The 15,938-nt window shown below is 63.8% G+C and overlaps 6 protein-coding genes across 6 annotated transcripts; 3 read left to right on the top strand and 3 right to left on the bottom strand.

The window, feature by feature from the left end:
• Nucleotides 1–1,762: 1,762 nt before the first annotated feature.
• On the top strand, nucleotides 1,763–3,436 carry F751_1681 (hypothetical protein; the record flags this gene model as incomplete). Its single annotated transcript, XM_011399388.1, has 4 exons — nucleotides 1,763–1,810; nucleotides 2,140–2,313; nucleotides 2,587–2,724; nucleotides 3,416–3,436. The coding sequence occupies 4 exons, from the start codon at nucleotides 1,763–1,765 to the stop codon at nucleotides 3,434–3,436; spliced, it is 381 nt and encodes a 126-aa protein (XP_011397690.1).
• A 502-nt stretch (nucleotides 3,437–3,938) lies between these two features.
• On the bottom strand, nucleotides 3,939–6,279 carry F751_1682 (Endonuclease 8 1; the record flags this gene model as incomplete). Its single annotated transcript, XM_011399389.1, has 6 exons — nucleotides 3,939–4,388; nucleotides 4,734–4,955; nucleotides 5,155–5,239; nucleotides 5,434–5,539; nucleotides 5,742–5,937; nucleotides 6,124–6,279. 6 exons carry the CDS (start codon nucleotides 6,277–6,279, stop codon nucleotides 3,939–3,941), a joined length of 1,215 nt encoding a protein of 404 aa, XP_011397691.1.
• A 305-nt stretch (nucleotides 6,280–6,584) lies between these two features.
• Nucleotides 6,585–8,520, top strand: F751_1683 (La-related protein 7; the record flags this gene model as incomplete). The annotated part of the gene is made up of 5 exons (XM_011399390.1): nucleotides 6,585–6,634; nucleotides 7,146–7,231; nucleotides 7,371–7,583; nucleotides 7,735–7,933; nucleotides 8,130–8,520. The coding sequence occupies 5 exons, from the start codon at nucleotides 6,585–6,587 to the stop codon at nucleotides 8,518–8,520; spliced, it is 939 nt and encodes a 312-aa protein (XP_011397692.1).
• Nucleotides 8,521–9,194: 674 nt separating this feature from the next.
• On the bottom strand, nucleotides 9,195–10,286 carry F751_1684 (Multiple myeloma tumor-associated protein 2-like protein; the record flags this gene model as incomplete). The annotated part of the gene is made up of 4 exons (XM_011399391.1): nucleotides 9,195–9,387; nucleotides 9,581–9,744; nucleotides 9,941–10,058; nucleotides 10,153–10,286. The coding sequence occupies 4 exons, from the start codon at nucleotides 10,284–10,286 to the stop codon at nucleotides 9,195–9,197; spliced, it is 609 nt and encodes a 202-aa protein (XP_011397693.1).
• Nucleotides 10,287–10,508: 222 nt separating this feature from the next.
• F751_1685 (hypothetical protein) lies at nucleotides 10,509–12,306 on the bottom strand (the record flags this gene model as incomplete). Its single annotated transcript, XM_011399392.1, has 5 exons — nucleotides 10,509–10,685; nucleotides 10,842–10,938; nucleotides 11,117–11,393; nucleotides 11,646–11,786; nucleotides 11,955–12,306. 5 exons carry the CDS (start codon nucleotides 12,304–12,306, stop codon nucleotides 10,509–10,511), a joined length of 1,044 nt encoding a protein of 347 aa, XP_011397694.1.
• A 938-nt stretch (nucleotides 12,307–13,244) lies between these two features.
• Nucleotides 13,245–15,748, top strand: F751_1686 (Alpha-1,3-mannosyl-glycoprotein 2-beta-N-acetylglucosaminyltransferase; the record flags this gene model as incomplete). Its single annotated transcript, XM_011399393.1, has 9 exons — nucleotides 13,245–13,281; nucleotides 13,379–13,526; nucleotides 13,735–13,828; nucleotides 13,955–14,031; nucleotides 14,231–14,399; nucleotides 14,533–14,636; nucleotides 14,904–14,969; nucleotides 15,097–15,240; nucleotides 15,433–15,748. The coding sequence occupies 9 exons, from the start codon at nucleotides 13,245–13,247 to the stop codon at nucleotides 15,746–15,748; spliced, it is 1,155 nt and encodes a 384-aa protein (XP_011397695.1).
• Between the last annotated feature and the right edge of the window lie 190 nt (nucleotides 15,749–15,938).

The following is a 15,938-nucleotide window of genomic DNA, read 5'->3' on the forward strand; positions in this document are numbered from 1 at the left end:
ATGGGCAGTGACTGGGACATCTTCCTCGGGAGCTCCCATCCTGCATTCATGCATCTTCGATCCTTTCATTGTAGACCAGTACTGCTCCCCTCCATCGATTGCGGTAGCTTGGAAGAAGAACGTTCCTCGAGGAGCTTGGCACACCTTGCCGGCGCCCATCGCAGTGGATCTTTCACTTGATTCTTGACTCTTGTTTAAGTTGCACGTCAGCTGTATTGGCTGTCGGAGTGAAAGTCGCTCAAGGGGGCCTGGCTCCAACATGTGAGATGGGAGCAGCGCTGACTGGGCAGAGGGCCGCTGCTGTCTGTTTTGCGGTTTGCTTTAGGACTCCCGCCCCTTCCGATAGGTGTCTGACTGGTCACAAAGTGGACTACAAACCTGACAAGATTGCCACCAGCGCTCACAGCTCACTCCTTGATGTTGGATGCGGCCGACGGGATGGTGTGCACCGCCTCATGCTCCAGTGACACCCCATCTTACTTCAATTTTCTCCTTTCCTTCTGTCAATGCCCGTCTGCCAGGAATGTGGCACAGTGGTTGCAGAACGATTTTTCTGCACCAATCTCCACAATCGCCCCACTGCAGACCTGATTGTGTACTCAAGGAGTTCGAGTCCAGGTGACAAGCAGATGGACCAACACCAAGCAATCACCCATTCAAGGCACTCTGATCAGCCGCTACACTGATTGTCAAAAAGCACCCGCGGTGACCAGACTGCACGGCTCTGTTGGGAGGGAAGATGGCACACTCCTGGGTGGCGCGTGCGCACAGCCCGTCTGACATACGAGATTTCTACATGAGGAACTCCGATGCCTCGCCCAACCCTGATCCCGAGCTTCTACATGCCGGAGAGGGACCATCAGGGCCACCACCCTGTTCTGTGGACGGCGTATTGCGCATCATTCAGATCAATGGTGACGAGAAAAGCATCACATGATAATCAACAGTCAGCCCTGGTCGCCGCCGTGGCACAGGAAAGGCCACGCCCTTTTTGTAGGTGTGTCAGGGTGGTCAGAGTTCTGCCTATCATGTTATAATCCCATCTATCAGCTCCTGAGAGAGGCTGTGTTTGGGGTGATGAGGTTCATGCAACCGCACCGCCATCTTCTGGAGGTCAGGTCCAAGAGTGGCTACATTACATCATGCTTGTTGAGAGGGATTGAGGTGTCCCTCTAGACGGTGTCTGATTTCTTTGCTTCCCCTCAAATAGATTTGTGTGCTAGGTCCCTGGGAAGTGGTTCTTGTGCTCCGTCACGGCTACCTTGCCTGGAGGCAGCGATAGCGACTCGTGTCGGCCTGCGCGACAACTTCGCAAGTGGGACGAATGATTAGAGAAGTTAAACGCGGTTCTCGTATTAAGGAAGCAATGCCACGGCGTTTCACAGGGTTTGTGGGGTTCCGGCTGTCAGTTGATGCGTTGTGGAATCGAATCTGGAGGGACCCCAGGAAATAACGTAATCACGAACCACGACGCAGTAGGGAGAGCGGGGGAGATTTGCCTAAGGCTGCCCCACCATACCTCAGTCAGAGCCGTTGAAGCAGCTTCTCGCACGACACTCCATCGTGATTTAGAAGCTTGCTGTAGAGCTTCGGATAAGTATACTTTGCGGAAGCTGACCACAAGGCCGACCTGGAGACCTCACACCTGGGTGCGGACTCTGGTGTGGAGGAGCCCCATGGCCATGAATAACGCCACGTCTCTTCTTCAACATGGGCACAAGCTGGAAGGTGCGAGGGGAGGCGTCGCGAACTCCTCGATACGATGAAAGGAGTCCTCTCCGCACTGACCCCCCTGACATCCGGTCTAACGGTGCTCTGGGCAGGCACACGTCTAGGCGCATGGCTGGGAGTGAACATGCTTGTTTAAGCAGTTTGCACTGCCCTGGACCCGCAGGTGCTGCGTACAAGGCCGGGATGCTCGGTGAGGCGCCCTCCGCCCTCGCTGCCTTGGTGGAGCTGCTCCGCTCGTTGGACGGCACTTCACAGCAAGCCTCCGTGCCCCACCCCGGTCCATCCCCACCTTCCACGGTGTGTTTCGGCACAGTTCCAGGCTTCTCCAACACCTCTTCATGCGCTGCCTCTGGTCCGGTCCTTTGGCTCCCCCTGCTTCCGACTCTGCCCCCTCCTCCCCCCAACCAGATGAGCGACCTCAACTACATCCGCCAGCCAGCCCCGGGGCCCATGGCCGCCTTTGCGCCCACGCTGCATCCCTGCACCACCCAGAACGAGACCAGGCCGGGCAGCTCCGGCTCCCCCTCGCAGAGCCTGGAGGGCGAAGAGGCGCAGCGCAGCAACGGAACACCAAACAGCAAGGTGTGTGCGGTGGGGCGTGTTGCTCACATGCCGTCGGCAGCACCCGCATGCTTTGCGTGGCCTAGAGGGTGGTCTGGCCTGCAGCACGGCCTGCAGCGGGGTCCGGGGCGGCGCAGCCCCCATGACCCCTGGGAATCCAGCGGCCCCCGACCCCGCTACCCCCCCCTGACCCCTGCCACCCACACCGGCTCCTCCCACCCACCCTGCCACACACTCACACACACACACACTCACACACACACTTACACACACCTCTGGGCCCTCCCCGCGCAGGGGCTGCAGGCTCGGTCCGCCTCCCGCAGCCTGGAGGACATCATGCAGCGTCGGCGCGAGGCTGCGCGCCGCTCGCGCCGACGCAAGTCCGCCCAGCTGCAGGCCATGGAGGCCGAGCTGGTGGAGCTGCGGCGCGAGGTTGCCACGCTGCGCGCCCAGCTCGCCTGCCGCGCGGGCCCCGCGCGCGGCGGGTCCTCGGCGCCCAGCGCGGCGATGCCCGCCCACGACCGCCCGGCCGCGCCGCCGCGCCTCGTCCCCGCGCCAGGCCCGAACTCGGGCTTCAGGCCCTATTTTTCCACGGCTGAGGGACCGGGGGTGCGACCCGCCCTGTGAGCGCCCCCGCCCCCAGCCATCTCTTTTCCAGGCCGACTCGCGGGCCGCCGCCCTGCCCTGTTTCGGCCGGCCCCCGAGCCTCGGGGGGCCCGGGACCGGCTCGGCCTCCGCGTCGGCCACCCGTTCCCCGGGCCCACCCAGTCACCCTCAGACAAGCCGCATGGCGCCTCGGTTTCCACACCCTTTTGCCTCCCCGGTTCGAGCCTCGGAGTTCGACCCCAACCCACCTCACCCCGCGCTCCCCGGTAGAGCCGCGCATGGAATCCCTCCGTGCATTGTCCCGCATGGCAGGCCCATGCATTGCCCCGCACGGCCCAGCCCGTGCATCGCCGGGCGTGGGGCACCCCACGCATAGCGGGGCCCCCCGCCCGGCCCGCAGGCCGCGCCGCCCGTACGCCCATAACCTTTCTGCCCGTCGTACGCCATTCCCGTCCGCACCCCAGCAACCCTCTGCCCCGCCATCCCGTGACCCCCACTCGCCCTCACCCCGCACCAGCCGCGCCGCGCTTTCCGGTGACCCCCCGGCGTCAGCGTCCTGTACCTTACCCCCCTTCCGTACCCCCGATCATCCTCCCTGCCCTGAGCGCTGTAAGGCAAATTCGATGCCAAGCGTCTGTTCACGCCCCCCGACACCCCTGGTTCAGCAAGCAAACCCTGCTGTGCACGTGTCTGGTCTGGTCTGGTGGGGGGTCGGGGGGGCTGGAGGCTCCGCCGGGCCTGCTCAAGCCCCGGGCCCCGGCAGCGCCCGCCCGGAGGTGCGGCGCGGCCGCCTGGCCGGGTCCCCCACCGAGGCTCGCGCCTTGAGCGCCTCCGTGGCGTCGTCCTCCAGCGCCACGTGCTCCACGCCCAGCCCCTCCCCGGCCTCCAGCTTCTCCAGCAGAGCCTCCTGCGGGCGTCGTGCGTGGATGTGGTGGGGCGCAGGGTGGTGGCCTACCGAGCCGTCCGTCTGAAGCAAGGCGAGGCGCAGGCACTGACGCCCTGCATTTGTCACCGCATTCTGAACCCAGGGTGGCGCCAGATCAGCCGGACCCCACCTGGGCGGAGGCGACGGGCCTGCTGCGCCGCCGCCGGCCCAGCTCGCCCAGCTTGATGGGGGTGTCCAGCAGCGCGGCAATGCCTGGGGTCACGGGCGGGGGCATGGCCGGGAGCCTGGGCCCTGGGAAGGCGCCCCGCTGCTTGCCAGGCGCCTTGCCTGGCGCGGGCGAGGCGGCGGGGGCCGGCGGCGAGGGGACGGCCAGGTCCGCTGCCTGTGGGGGCACCTGCGCGCCGTCCTCCCGCTTCACCCCTCCCGGGGCCGCCTCGACAAACCCTAGGGCGCGGCGCTCCGCCAGCCGCGCGGCCAGGGCCGCCTTCCTCCCAGCCGTATCGGCGCCCAGCGCGCCCAGCGCAGCCCGCAGGCCCGCCACCGTCATCTTCTTTGGCGACCCCAGCGCGGCAGGGTCCTCGGGCGCGCAGTGGCTCAGGAACTCCTGGAGTGTGAGTGTGGAAGAACAGGGGTCTGGGGTGTCGAGTTGTGTTCAGCATCTGCAGGGGCGCAAGGCGCTCGCAGCAAATAATCTCGCACCGCCCATCACTGTGGCCCCGAGCGAAGGCGCCCACTCCGCGCGCGTACCCCCCGCTTCCTGCCCCACCCCCGCAGTCCCCCCCGACTGCGGTCCAACTCCGAGTGGGCAGCCCTGCCCATGGCAGCCCTCACTCTCCGACCCCAAGCCGCCTCCCACCCGCGCGGGCGCGGCGGCCGCGAAGGCGGCCCGCCTGCCCTCCGCCAGCTCCGTCCCCGCCTGCAGCGGCTGGCAGCGGGCGCAGGCGTACACCGTGCGCCCCGCCATGTCCCAGGTGGCCACGCGGCCGCCGCAGCGCCCGCACCGCGCCTGGTTGTAGATGTAGCGCCGCGCCCAGGCCGGCCCCAGGGAGGGCGCCTCCCCCTCGTCCACGGTGAGGATGGATCCTGTGGCAAAGCCGCGCTGGAGGAGGAGCACGGAGTGCCGCCACAGGCGCTGGAAGGCCTCCACCGAAAGCGTGTTCCCCGGCTGCTCCTGCGCACGTGCTTGGCACAGGGGCCGGGGGTCACTCCTCTGTTTGGGAGTGAACAAGGCGCCAGGGCAGCGAGGCACCAGGCATGGCACGACGGAATGATGTAAACCTTTGCAGGTGCGGGAGACCCCTGCGACTGGACCCCACCATCCCCCGTGCATCGCCCCTGTCCCCCCTTCACACCCACCCAAGCGCCCTCACCGGATGCACGCCGGCCTTGTACAGGATCTCGGCGCGGTAAATGTTGCCGATGCCCGCCACCACCGATTGGTCCATGAGCAGCAGCCTGTAAGTGGGGTTGGGAGGGGGACCTTCTGCAACGCGTCCAGGGTGGGAGGTGCATCGACGCTGCTCCCCTGGGCTTGCGATAAGGCTACAGTGCCGGGGGCCTGCTGGTGCCGCCAGGACAGGTAGGGCCCTTGGTAGCCTAGCCTGCAGGGTACTCACCAGGCCCCTCCCCTCAACCCATGATCCACCCACCCAATGGACTTTTTGCTGGTGGACACCGTGGACCAGACCAGTTCCTCGTCAGCATCCTCACGCAGTGGATCGGGGCCCAGCTTGGACCGCTTTGCGTCATACAGATCTGTTCGAAATGGAAAGGGATGGAAGGTCGAGGGGGGGGAGGGTGGCGCCACCAGGCTGGAGTGGAGCCCATGGCGCCACCCGCCAACCACGGCTCTCCCCTGCAAGCCTGCATCGTTCCGGGAGCGCCAGCCCTCTCAGGCATGGGCGCCTGCACCCTGCAGCTGGATAGGTCCCGACGGCACCCCGCCGTAGCTCCTCACCCCTGCTGCCATGCAGGACCGTCATGGCCGACAGGTGGGACACAGTGCCTGCCTCCTGGTCGAGCAGCTGCAGGCGTGTGGTCGCGGTGGGCTCCGGCCCAGGCAGGGCAGTGGTCCGGAAGGCGCCGGACATCCCAAAGTGGAAGTGTAACACGATGGGATCCTTTGGGTCAGTGCCAAAAAAGTAAAAGAGGTACTGCGTGGGGTTTTGTGAGGGGGAGGGGAGGAGGGGGGGTGGGGGTGGCTTGAGTGGGTGCTGGATGGGAGGAGATGATTCCAGCCTTGAAGGGCCAGACCCTGGATGTGGCGCGGGGGGGGAAAGAAGAAGAGGAGTGATACACCACCATCCCTGGGCAAGCGTCCTAGCCCCTCAGCATCTCACCTTGCCATGGACCTCTATGCGGTGCAGGGGTTGATCATGCAGGGCAGCAGCCCCATCTGTGAACCTTCCATTAGGAGAGCTGGCCTTGAAGCGCCTGCCCAGCAGCTGGCGTCGGTGGGCGTGGGCCACCCGATGGCACTGGTGCCCCTCCACCATGACCACAGGTGTGCTTCGCAGACCGCGATCTAGTGCAGCATAGGTGGGAGATGGGTAGAATGAACTCATTGCTTGGCGAGAGGCGGTGGAAGCCATAACTACCACTCCTACAGGCGCGCATGGGTCGCACATGTCGGGCGGGGGCAGCCTGAGGAAGGGGCCAGCCTACGCCACACCCTCAGCATCTACACCATGCAGATCTCGCGCCACGCGACTGCCATGCCGCTCAGTAGTCGGATGTCATGTGTCGATGCATATTTCCTCCTGTGATCGCCTTGCAGGGACGGCTATAGGAATCGTGTGCCATGTGGGTCCCGTTCATTTTTAGGTCTACGACGGAAAGCATGCATGGCACGTACGGAAGCCTCCCACAATCGTGTGTGTATATGGATTTCCGATCTGCCTCTGCATGCTCTGTACCTTTGATGTATACTCGAGGGCAGATTGAAATCAAGATTCCTTCGTAGAACATCCTGTACTCTGTGTTCGCCCCCTCACCGGAGACGCCCCTCCACCCTTCACCATGACCAACAAGACAACGTTTTTATATGAAAGCCTCCCTAAGGATGAATTGCGAAAGCTGATAGCTGGATTGTCCGAAAATTTTATGCCTTTCACGGAGAAGGGAAGTTCCCAAGAGGTCGACCCACCCTCAGAGACTGGGTGTGCTCCCTCGGTCCCTGTCGCACCAGCACTGGACGATCCTGTTGCTCTGAGGAGGTGAGCTGAGGCTGTGAGATCAGGTGCTTTGCTGTCTGCCTATGGAGGGTCTGATCCTGAATTTTAGGATGGAGGACAGGTGGCTGACAAGTGCACTCTCCTTCAGCTCGGCGGCCAGACTCCTCACACACTGTCCATGCGTGCAGGCAGGTGGAGCACTACTTTTCGGACGCCAACCTGCCGACCGATGCCTTCCTACTGCAGCAGGTCGCCAAGCACCCCGAGGGTTATGGTGAGTGGGCCCCTATAGCAGGGCAACATCACAGTCGTGATCCCAGGGGTACTTGGTCCCTTCCCCCCGCTTCTCAATCAATCAGCTCAACACAAGCGGCCTCCCGCTCCCCCCCCCCCCTCCACCATCCCGCGTGCAGTCCCCCTCGCCGTCATCATGTCGTTCAAGAAGATGAGGCGGTATGGAAAAGACCCAGCCGTCGTGGCCGCAGCTCTGAGGTCCAGCGAGCTGCTGGAGGTCAGTCTGAGCGGCAAGGCGGTGCGGCGCAGGGAGCCGCTGAAGGCGGTGGACCACTCCGAGCTGCGTTCCAGGACGCTGCTCATCACCGGCCTGCCCGACAAGTCCTCCATCGGTGCGCTGGGTGGAAAGCGCGGCGGCTGCCACGGGCCTCGTGTGCTGCCTGCCCACCGGGTCCCTGGGCTGCCGATGCACTGAGCAGAGTCCCATGCTCGCGCCTTTTCCCATCCTCGCACCCTTTCCCACCCACCCACCCACCCTGGCAGAGGAGCTGGAGGGACGGTGCAGGCCCTACGGCACCCTGGGCTTTGTGAAGATCCGGAAGCCGGAGGTGCTGGACCCCCTCATCGCCTTCAACCCCCGCTTCATGACCTGGGTGGGGCACCGCTGGTACGGGCTCGTGGAGTACTCGAGCTCGGAGGAAGCCCACAGGGCCAGGGCTGCGCTGGACTCCACCGACTCCTGGTGAGGACCGGGACTTTGGCACTGGCCGGGCGGTGACCGGCAAGGGCACGGGCAGGAGGGGTGACTGAGGTTTGTCGGCGTCGATGCACCGCCCGAGGCTGTGCCTGTGAATCCCGACCGCGCCGTCTCTCGTTCCTTGGCACGCCAGAGGCAGACGCTCTTCCCCACCTCAGCTCCACGCCCTGATCTCGCACAGGCGCGGGGGCCAGAGGGCAGCCATCCTCAACGTCCTGCCCCAAGGCAAGGCGGCCCGGCCCCCCAAGCAGGCGGGCCCAGACAGGCAGGGAGCTGGGGCTTCAGGGATTGGCGGGGCGGCCGCAGGGCCGTCCGTGGGAGCCACAGACGACGCGGTGCAGGAGTGTGAGGCCCAGGCTCCCGACGGCGGCAGGGAGGGGCAGCCGCCCGGCGGCCCCAAGGCCAAGGCCAAGCCCGCCCGCCGCGACTACTCCGCCTGGGCCAGCGCATCGCATGCCTCCCCCGGAGCGGGGGCTGGGGCAAGGGAGGGGCCCCGTCAACCCCGCATGGCGGTGCCGGGGGAGAAGGGATTTGGCATGGGCAGGGGCAAGCCGCTGCCAGTGCCGGCGTGAGGCGTGCACACCCTAGAGTCGCCTGTCATGGCTGGCGTGGGAATCGAGTCGAGTGATCCCCCTCCCACCCCTGTCCCTGGCTTGGTTGTCTGACAATTCCAGACGCATTGCGCATTGTTGCAAAACTGAAATCGCCCGGTAACATGGCAGGTCTCAGGTCAGCTCGTCGATCCGCCGCCGCACCATCCATTGCGAAACCCGGCATGGCCGTGGGTGCAGAAATCACCCCCGCCGCGGCGAGCGACCTCGCCCCACTGGAGACCTGCTGCGGCCGCGTCTCCTCCCCGCGTCCCTTTGCCTCGGTGGGGATCTGCTGCGGCTGTGCCGCCTCGGCCAGGGCCCTGCCCGCTCGCCACGTCCCTGCGCTGGCGGCGAGCGGGACTGTGCCCTCCTGGGCAATGGCGAGGCCGACCTCCGGACCGGTCGCCGCAGCGGTGATGGAGACCTGCTGCTCGACTCCGGCGACCGGCTGCGAGTCCGAGACTTGTGCTTCTTGTGCTTGGAGGCCTTCTTCGCCCTCCTTGCCTCCTTGCGAGCCTGCACCAGGGCGTGGTGACAGGAGATCATGCAGCGGGGCGAGGCATATGCCCTGGGAGCCAGGTGAGCCTGCAGCGCTGCAGATGGCCCCTCCTCCCAGTGGCAATGTGTATCAGCGCAGGTCGCAGCCCAGGGACCTAGCTCTGCACCTTCTTCTCCTCCCTCCTATCCTGCTTCCGGATGTCTGCCCTGGGCGGCGCAGACTCCTCGGCCTGGGCAACCCCTGGCCCACCCCGCGTCGACGCCGGCTGCTGGCGCGTTCCCGCGACAGACTGGGAGGTCCCCACGCCTGCGAGGCGCTCCACCATCTCCCCATCCTGAACTGCGCCGCTGCGGAGGTTTAGGAGGATTGGGGTAAGGCATACTTGAGTAGGTTGCCCGCTGGGGTCAAATGCAAATTAGAGAGTCAATCGTGGGCCTGGGCCGGCGGCTGGGCTGGTTGTGGAGGCTTGCCACGCATCCCTCTTGCTGCACTGTGAGCGTAGTACATGGGATGCATGGAGCGCCCCCTCCACCGACTCACGTGAGGCGGGAGGCATTGAAGCCCAGCCCCTTCACCCGATCCTCTGCGCCCGGGTCCTCCTCCTCGGCAGCGTCGCCGGCCCCATGCAGTATCTTCTGCATGTCCGCACCATCCAGCTTGGGCTGTGTCACCGGCTTTGGCGGCCGCGGCTTCATGCCCAGCGCCTGGAGAGGGGGCAGGGCATAGTGAGTGGCTTCTTAGCAGTAGTAGATTTCGATCAGATTCATTTAAATGTTCAGGCAACTCTGCACTCTGCATCAGCCGATCAGGGGTCGATGAGCCTGCAGAGCAGCCGTGCTCGACGATTCAGTTGCCAAGGACTATGCCAGAATCCCTCAAACCCCAAAGCCTGTCCCGCACCTCCATCATGAGGTCCTCCTCCCGCTGCTTCACCATGGCCAGCTCCTTTTCGCGTGCCGCCTGGGCATCCCCCTCCTTCTCGCGGGTGTACCAGTATACATCCTTGCCCTTCTGCCACCTGTGGCGGGGGGGAGACGCATGTTGTGATACACTCTCCAGCCACCACCTGCACTCCGCAATCCACACATTCGAAACCACCACGCACAATCTACCTGCCGGTCAGGGCCTTCACGCTGTGCCCGAGGTAATATTCCCTGTCCTGGTCCGCTCTCACACTCTCCCAGTTGAACTGGTCCTTGCCCCCCCTGGTGCCACCACGTGCGGGCCCATTATATATGCCCGCCATTCGGCTCAGAGGAGTAGTTGCAGATGAAAAACACGAGGTGTTGTCTTTCTTAACGACTCATAAGGCTGGAGAATGGCATTGCCAACCGACCATCGCGCCCGCGCGCGGTGACCTGCCTTGGGTCGACGGATCGCTTCTAAGCTTTCCAGCCGTGGGGTGTTGTTACAGCGACTGAAGTGCCGACTCAAGCAATTTAGACCCCGAACCTGTCACACCAGCCGGCTACAGCAAGTGCGTTGCAATGTGGGCTGCTGCAGCGGCTGCCAGGGTAGGACCCGCAGCACCCGTCACGGAGGACGCTGCGCCGCTGTCTGGCCGTCCCCCGCTCAGCGGCTGAGCGGCATCTAGGTAGTCGAGAATGTTGGCCACATCCTCGGCATCGAAATTGTATATGATACCCTGTCGGATCGATGGGAGGCATGTAGTGGTTGCAGGAGGTGGTCAAGTTGCTCCTTCACACTGCACCTTTGGCTGCAAAACGACATGAAATTCACTGCACCACACTATCAATGCTGACGTGACAGCTACCGATTGAACAGCCACTCCGTAACTTACATGACCAGCCTCTGGAACCTCCACGAGGAGGTAGTCTGGAGATTGGAGGGCCGAATACGTCTGTGTGACTGCCGGGATAACCTTGTCCGCCGATCCCCTGGTGTGAGATGGTGGGGGAGAGAGGAGATCGACCTCCCTGTGCAGTAGCTGTACCCATCATGTCGAAGTGTACAACGCCTCCAGCCTCGTGCACGGCCTGCAAGCTCTGTGAGGCTCCTGAACTCTGTTTCCCCCTGGCGAGCAAGTATGAGCCCCCACCACACACGCACACACACCCGTGGAAGGCGATGGGCACCGGCCCTTTGCCCAGTGCCTGACTGGCTGCTGTCGACCGAGGGCACAGGGCCTCCAGCTGCGCCGGCCAGCCCGCCGCGCAGAAGCCCTCGTAGTAGGCAAGGACTGCCGCGGCCTGCGCCTCCAGAGCCGCCCTCGTTTTCAGCAGGACCAGGGGGTTCTTGACGACGGTGCCGAGTGCATAGCCCGCCCCAGGCATCTGCAGCGCACCCACAGCATACTGCAGGGAGGCCACCGCATTCCAGAGGCTGCAGTAGGCTGCATGGGAGGGGCAATGTGGGTGGTGGGTGGGGGTTGGTGGGGCCAGAGATATGTCACCAAGGAGGCGAGAGCAGGGCCTTGGCTGGCTGAAGGATACAATAAGGAGCTGGTATGACACTGTGCTGCCCATAAATCTGGCATGTGGACATTTGGGACTCTAGGCAGATGCACAGACGTCAGACACTGCCCAAGCGCATGCATGCCCACGAGAACACAGCCCAGAGCTGGAGTGAACCCCCCAGTCCAAACCTGGATCCAGGGCCCCCAGGGGGAAGAAGAGGGTCAGGTCGGCCTGGCTGGAGCCTAGCTGGGCATCCACCAGCCTGGCCAGTGTGGCAGCCAGGCCCCCCTCCGGCTGAGGGGCCAGGGGACCGCCAAAGGAACCCGCCACTGCAAGCAGGGCGGGATGGAGGAGAGGTGATGCAGTGCATGGGGGTTCAGCAAACATTGGCCTGAGATGTGTATGTGGGTGATCCTCTGCCAGAGAAGGCAAAGCCATGCTGCTCCTGTGTGCGCTCACGCACATCTATACAGTACCACCCCTCCCGGGCCTCGCACCGGAGACCACGACGTGCACCGAGGAAGGGAAGGAAGCTGCCAGGGACTGCGCGACCATGGCTCCCATGGAGTAGCCCAGCACGTCATACTCAGGCAGTAGGGTATCTGGGTGCGCCGCTGACAGGGCGGCCATGAATGCCGCGGTGTTCTCGGTCAGCAGAGGGATGGAGGGCGCCGTGGCGGCGAGGAAAGTGGACCCTCCGATCCCAGCATGATCCAGGGTCACAACGGGTCGGGACCCCTGCGACAGCCAGGCCAGGAAGGAGGGGGGCCACTCGTACTGGGTGGCCCCCATGCCATTCAGCAGCAGCAAGGGTCGGACGGGTTCGGTGATGTTCAGGGTGTTGAACATGTGGTAGCTGTTATTCACGCCGCCTGACAGGGGGCCAGGAATGTGGGGAGGCTGGGTGATCGTACCTGAGGGCTGACTCCCTAAACCCGAAGATCAGTGCCCATCGAGTGCACCAATCATGGCTCTTTGTACCTGCCACAAGAAATTGTTCCGGCCCGAGAATGCTCAAGTCTCCCGGGGTGAGTACGGTGGTGGGGTCACACTGGGACGGGTACATGGTCTGGGCCAGGGCAACACCTGCCACGGCGGCCACACATAGGAGACTCAATGCCCATGACCGCGCCATGTAGAGAATTTAAGGCGTCTATAATGATGAAGATATCTTGATACGCCTGCCGAAGCGGCGATCGGGCGGTGTCTTATTCCCCACTGTGGTCGCCCGGTACTCATCGAAACGGCGTCCCCCCGAGCAACGACGCGCGCGCTGAGGCACGTGGTACGGTGTGGAAATTTAAGCAGGAGCGTGCGTCGTGCTAGGAGCTTCCAGCTCCAAAAGTGTGGAATTAGGCTCTTTGCCCGAAGCATAAACAGAGCGCGAGGCATGCCTGCATGCGCACAAATTTCGTGATAGTGGCAGGTGCCACTATCTTTCTGCTTTGCCAGGTATCGTCGAATATCTTGCGATTGACATGGGGTTAGCCGACGATGCTTCTTGATCGACGAAGCACACCCAGATGTAGCTTGACTTATCACATCACGTGCAGGGTGTCCTGCTCTACAGCGTCCGTTTAGATGGTGCCCCGTCCAAGGGTGTGAAGGTGAGGGCATGAAGTATTCGGCTTCTACCCACCCTGGACATTAGTGCCGCCTGGATCGCACCCTCATCACCACCGCAACCTATTTTATCGTGCACAGGTCGGCGCAGGCACCCAAGGCCGCCTGGTGCAGCTGGTGACCAGGGAGGAGGGCACAGCCGCCCGCCAGGGGCCGAAGCCTCGATGGGCCAGGAGGCAGGACCCCCCTCCGCCGGCCGAGGTGGCAGCGGGGGCGCGGCGCCTTCGCCAGGCCCAAGAGGCTGCCCTCCGGAGGTGGACCCGCCCAGACGCCACCTCCACCACAGTTTTCCCGCCAGGGCATGAAGACGGCGCCTGTGTGGGCTCCGGCCCGCCCCGCATCGGCGCCTTTGCCGCGGTGGTGATGGTCACCTTTGACCGCGCCGAGTACCTGGCACGGGCGCTGGAGAGCATGCTCCACGTCCACGCCCTGGACCCCGACAACCAGTGCGTGGGGAGTGGGGAGAGGGCTGGCTGTGCCGGGAATGGGGAGCTGTGCGTGGGCGTGCGGTGGGGAGTGGAGGGGGCGACCCAAGGCATCAAGGAAACTGCACTGTCACCCTCCCCTTGCATGGCTGGAAGGCCTGGCTTCCGCAAAGTTCCCTCCACGACGGGTAGATGTGACGCTGTCGCTCGCCTGCTGACCCGGGTGCAGGTTGCGCTTTCCCCTGTACATCAGCCAGGACTCGGATGCTCCTGGCGTCCAGGAGGTCATCGAGCAGCATCTGGACAAGCTGCGATACCTGCAGGTGGGCAAGAGGGTGTGGATCGGTGCTGAAGCAGTGGGCAAGGAACTGCAAGAATGTCTGGCAGTCCCTACCGCACCCCTGGGCTGCCTCTAGAGCATGACATGCAACCTTGCCTCGTCTGTGCAGCACCGAGAGGTGGCTCCTCCCATCCCCTCAAACAAGCGGGAGATACTGGCGTACTACAGAATTGCCAACCATTACAAGTGAGCTAGGAGTCTGTACATGGAAGAGGGGTGGGCGCAGCCAGCATACCCTTCTCTCCATGGCGTCATTGCTGGCTGCAACCCTGAAAGTCGGGCCAATCCCCCTTGTGGGCTCCTCACCATGCGTTTCCTTCTCCAAGACTTCAGCGCTGCACAGGCAGCCTACTGTTCCCCCACACCCCTTCCACCCAATGCACAGGTTCATCTTCCAGACCTTCTTCGACTGCTTTGGATTTGCGCGACTCATCATTCTGGAGGACGACATGCTCCTCGCCCCTGATTTTTTCCCCTACTTTCTTGGTCTCGGCCGCTTCATGGACGCAGACCCTAGCCTGTACTGTGTCAGCTCCTGGAACGACCACGGACAGGTGCCAGCACTGGAATGGAAGACGGGGGATCAGAGGACAGCGTGACTGAATGGCCGCTGCGCTTAGATTGCCGCCCATGGCTGCAGACCGGCCCTCTCAATTCCCCCCGACCTCCCATCTCCTCACTATGCAGTCAAAGTTTGTGAGGGACCAGCACACTCTGCACCGCACCGACTTCTTCCCGGGCCTGGGATGGATGACTAATGCCGGAGTCTGGACCAGCATCAGGGAGGCCTGGTGAGGGCGGGGGCTGCTGGGCAGAGGGATCCTGGGAGGAGAAGAGCCGGAGGGGGCATGCACATGGCATGTATGCTTGAAACATGGACCAGACCAAATGGGGTGCCACAAGCAGAAGCATTGCCCAATCTGCACAGGGACCTCCCAAGATTGCGACGATGGCCTGCCTCTTGAAGGGTTTATGCCTGGGTCAGACAGTTCTTTTTTCACACATGTTGCTTGCCTCCTCTACTTTCTTCTCACAACCGCCAATATCTGCCCATGCAGGCCCCCAGCATACTGGGACGACTGGATGAGGCTCAACTCCACGAGACAGGGCCGGCAGTGCATCAGGTGTGTGTGTGAGCTGCCAGGCATGTGCTGCAGGCTAGAGACCGTCAGCCACCCTGGTCTGAGAGCGGCGGATGATTGGCAACCCCCTCCTGTAGCCCCACAACGCTACCTAACCGCTGGCACCCAGGCCCGAGGTCAGCCGCACCTACAATTTTGGCGAGCACGGCTCGAGCAAGGGCCAGTACTTCCGCACCTTCCTCAAGCCCGTGACTCTGGCCAGCGAGGCCATCGACTGGGCGAGCGAGGACCTGAGCCACCTCCTGCCGGACGAGTGAGGGAGAGGGTCGGGAAGGGGGGGCGGGGGATCGCCGGCAATGTCAATCGCATCCTTGCAACATTGAGATGCGGCTTTACTTTATTAAGATCAGGCCTAAGAGCCAGTTTCATTTGCCACAAGGCAGGCGGCAGTTAGCCTCACCAAACATTCCTCACTCACCCAGAAACCCCCCGCCTTCCACCACAGGTATGCCACGCGCTTCGAGGCAATGCTGGCCTCCGCGCCCACGCTGGCCGCCGACGCGGCATGGACCTCCGCTGCCGGTCCCGTCCGCGTGGAGTATGCCAGCCTGCAACAGTACCGGCTGATCACGGGGAGGTACCGCATGCTGCGCGAGTGGAAGGACGGCGTGCCGCGCGCCGCTTACCGCGGCGTCGTGCGCGTGAGAAACCCGAACGGCGTGGAGGTGCTCATCGCGCCGGTGCCGGGGTTTGACCCCGGTGCGGCGGCGGCCTCCGGGGAGGGCCGGGCGCAGGAGCCGGGGGGCGCCATGGGCAGGTGACTCGTAGATTGGGAGGGGAGGGGATGGTGATCGTGTGCCCGCAGGCTGGGATACCACTCCATGCTCAAGCGGGGCAGGGTGGCAGCTGGTCCGTATGGGTTGCTGTGACCGGAGGGAGCTGCAGATGAGGGACAGAAGGGGAAGGAGGCACGATGTCCCTGCGCCTGACTGCCTCCACTTCTCCACCCCC

This window comes from Auxenochlorella protothecoides (assembly GCF_000733215.1).
Source record: "Auxenochlorella protothecoides strain 0710 unplaced genomic scaffold scaffold18, whole genome shotgun sequence".
Lineage (NCBI taxonomy): Eukaryota > Viridiplantae > Chlorophyta > Trebouxiophyceae > Chlorellales > Chlorellaceae > Auxenochlorella > Auxenochlorella protothecoides.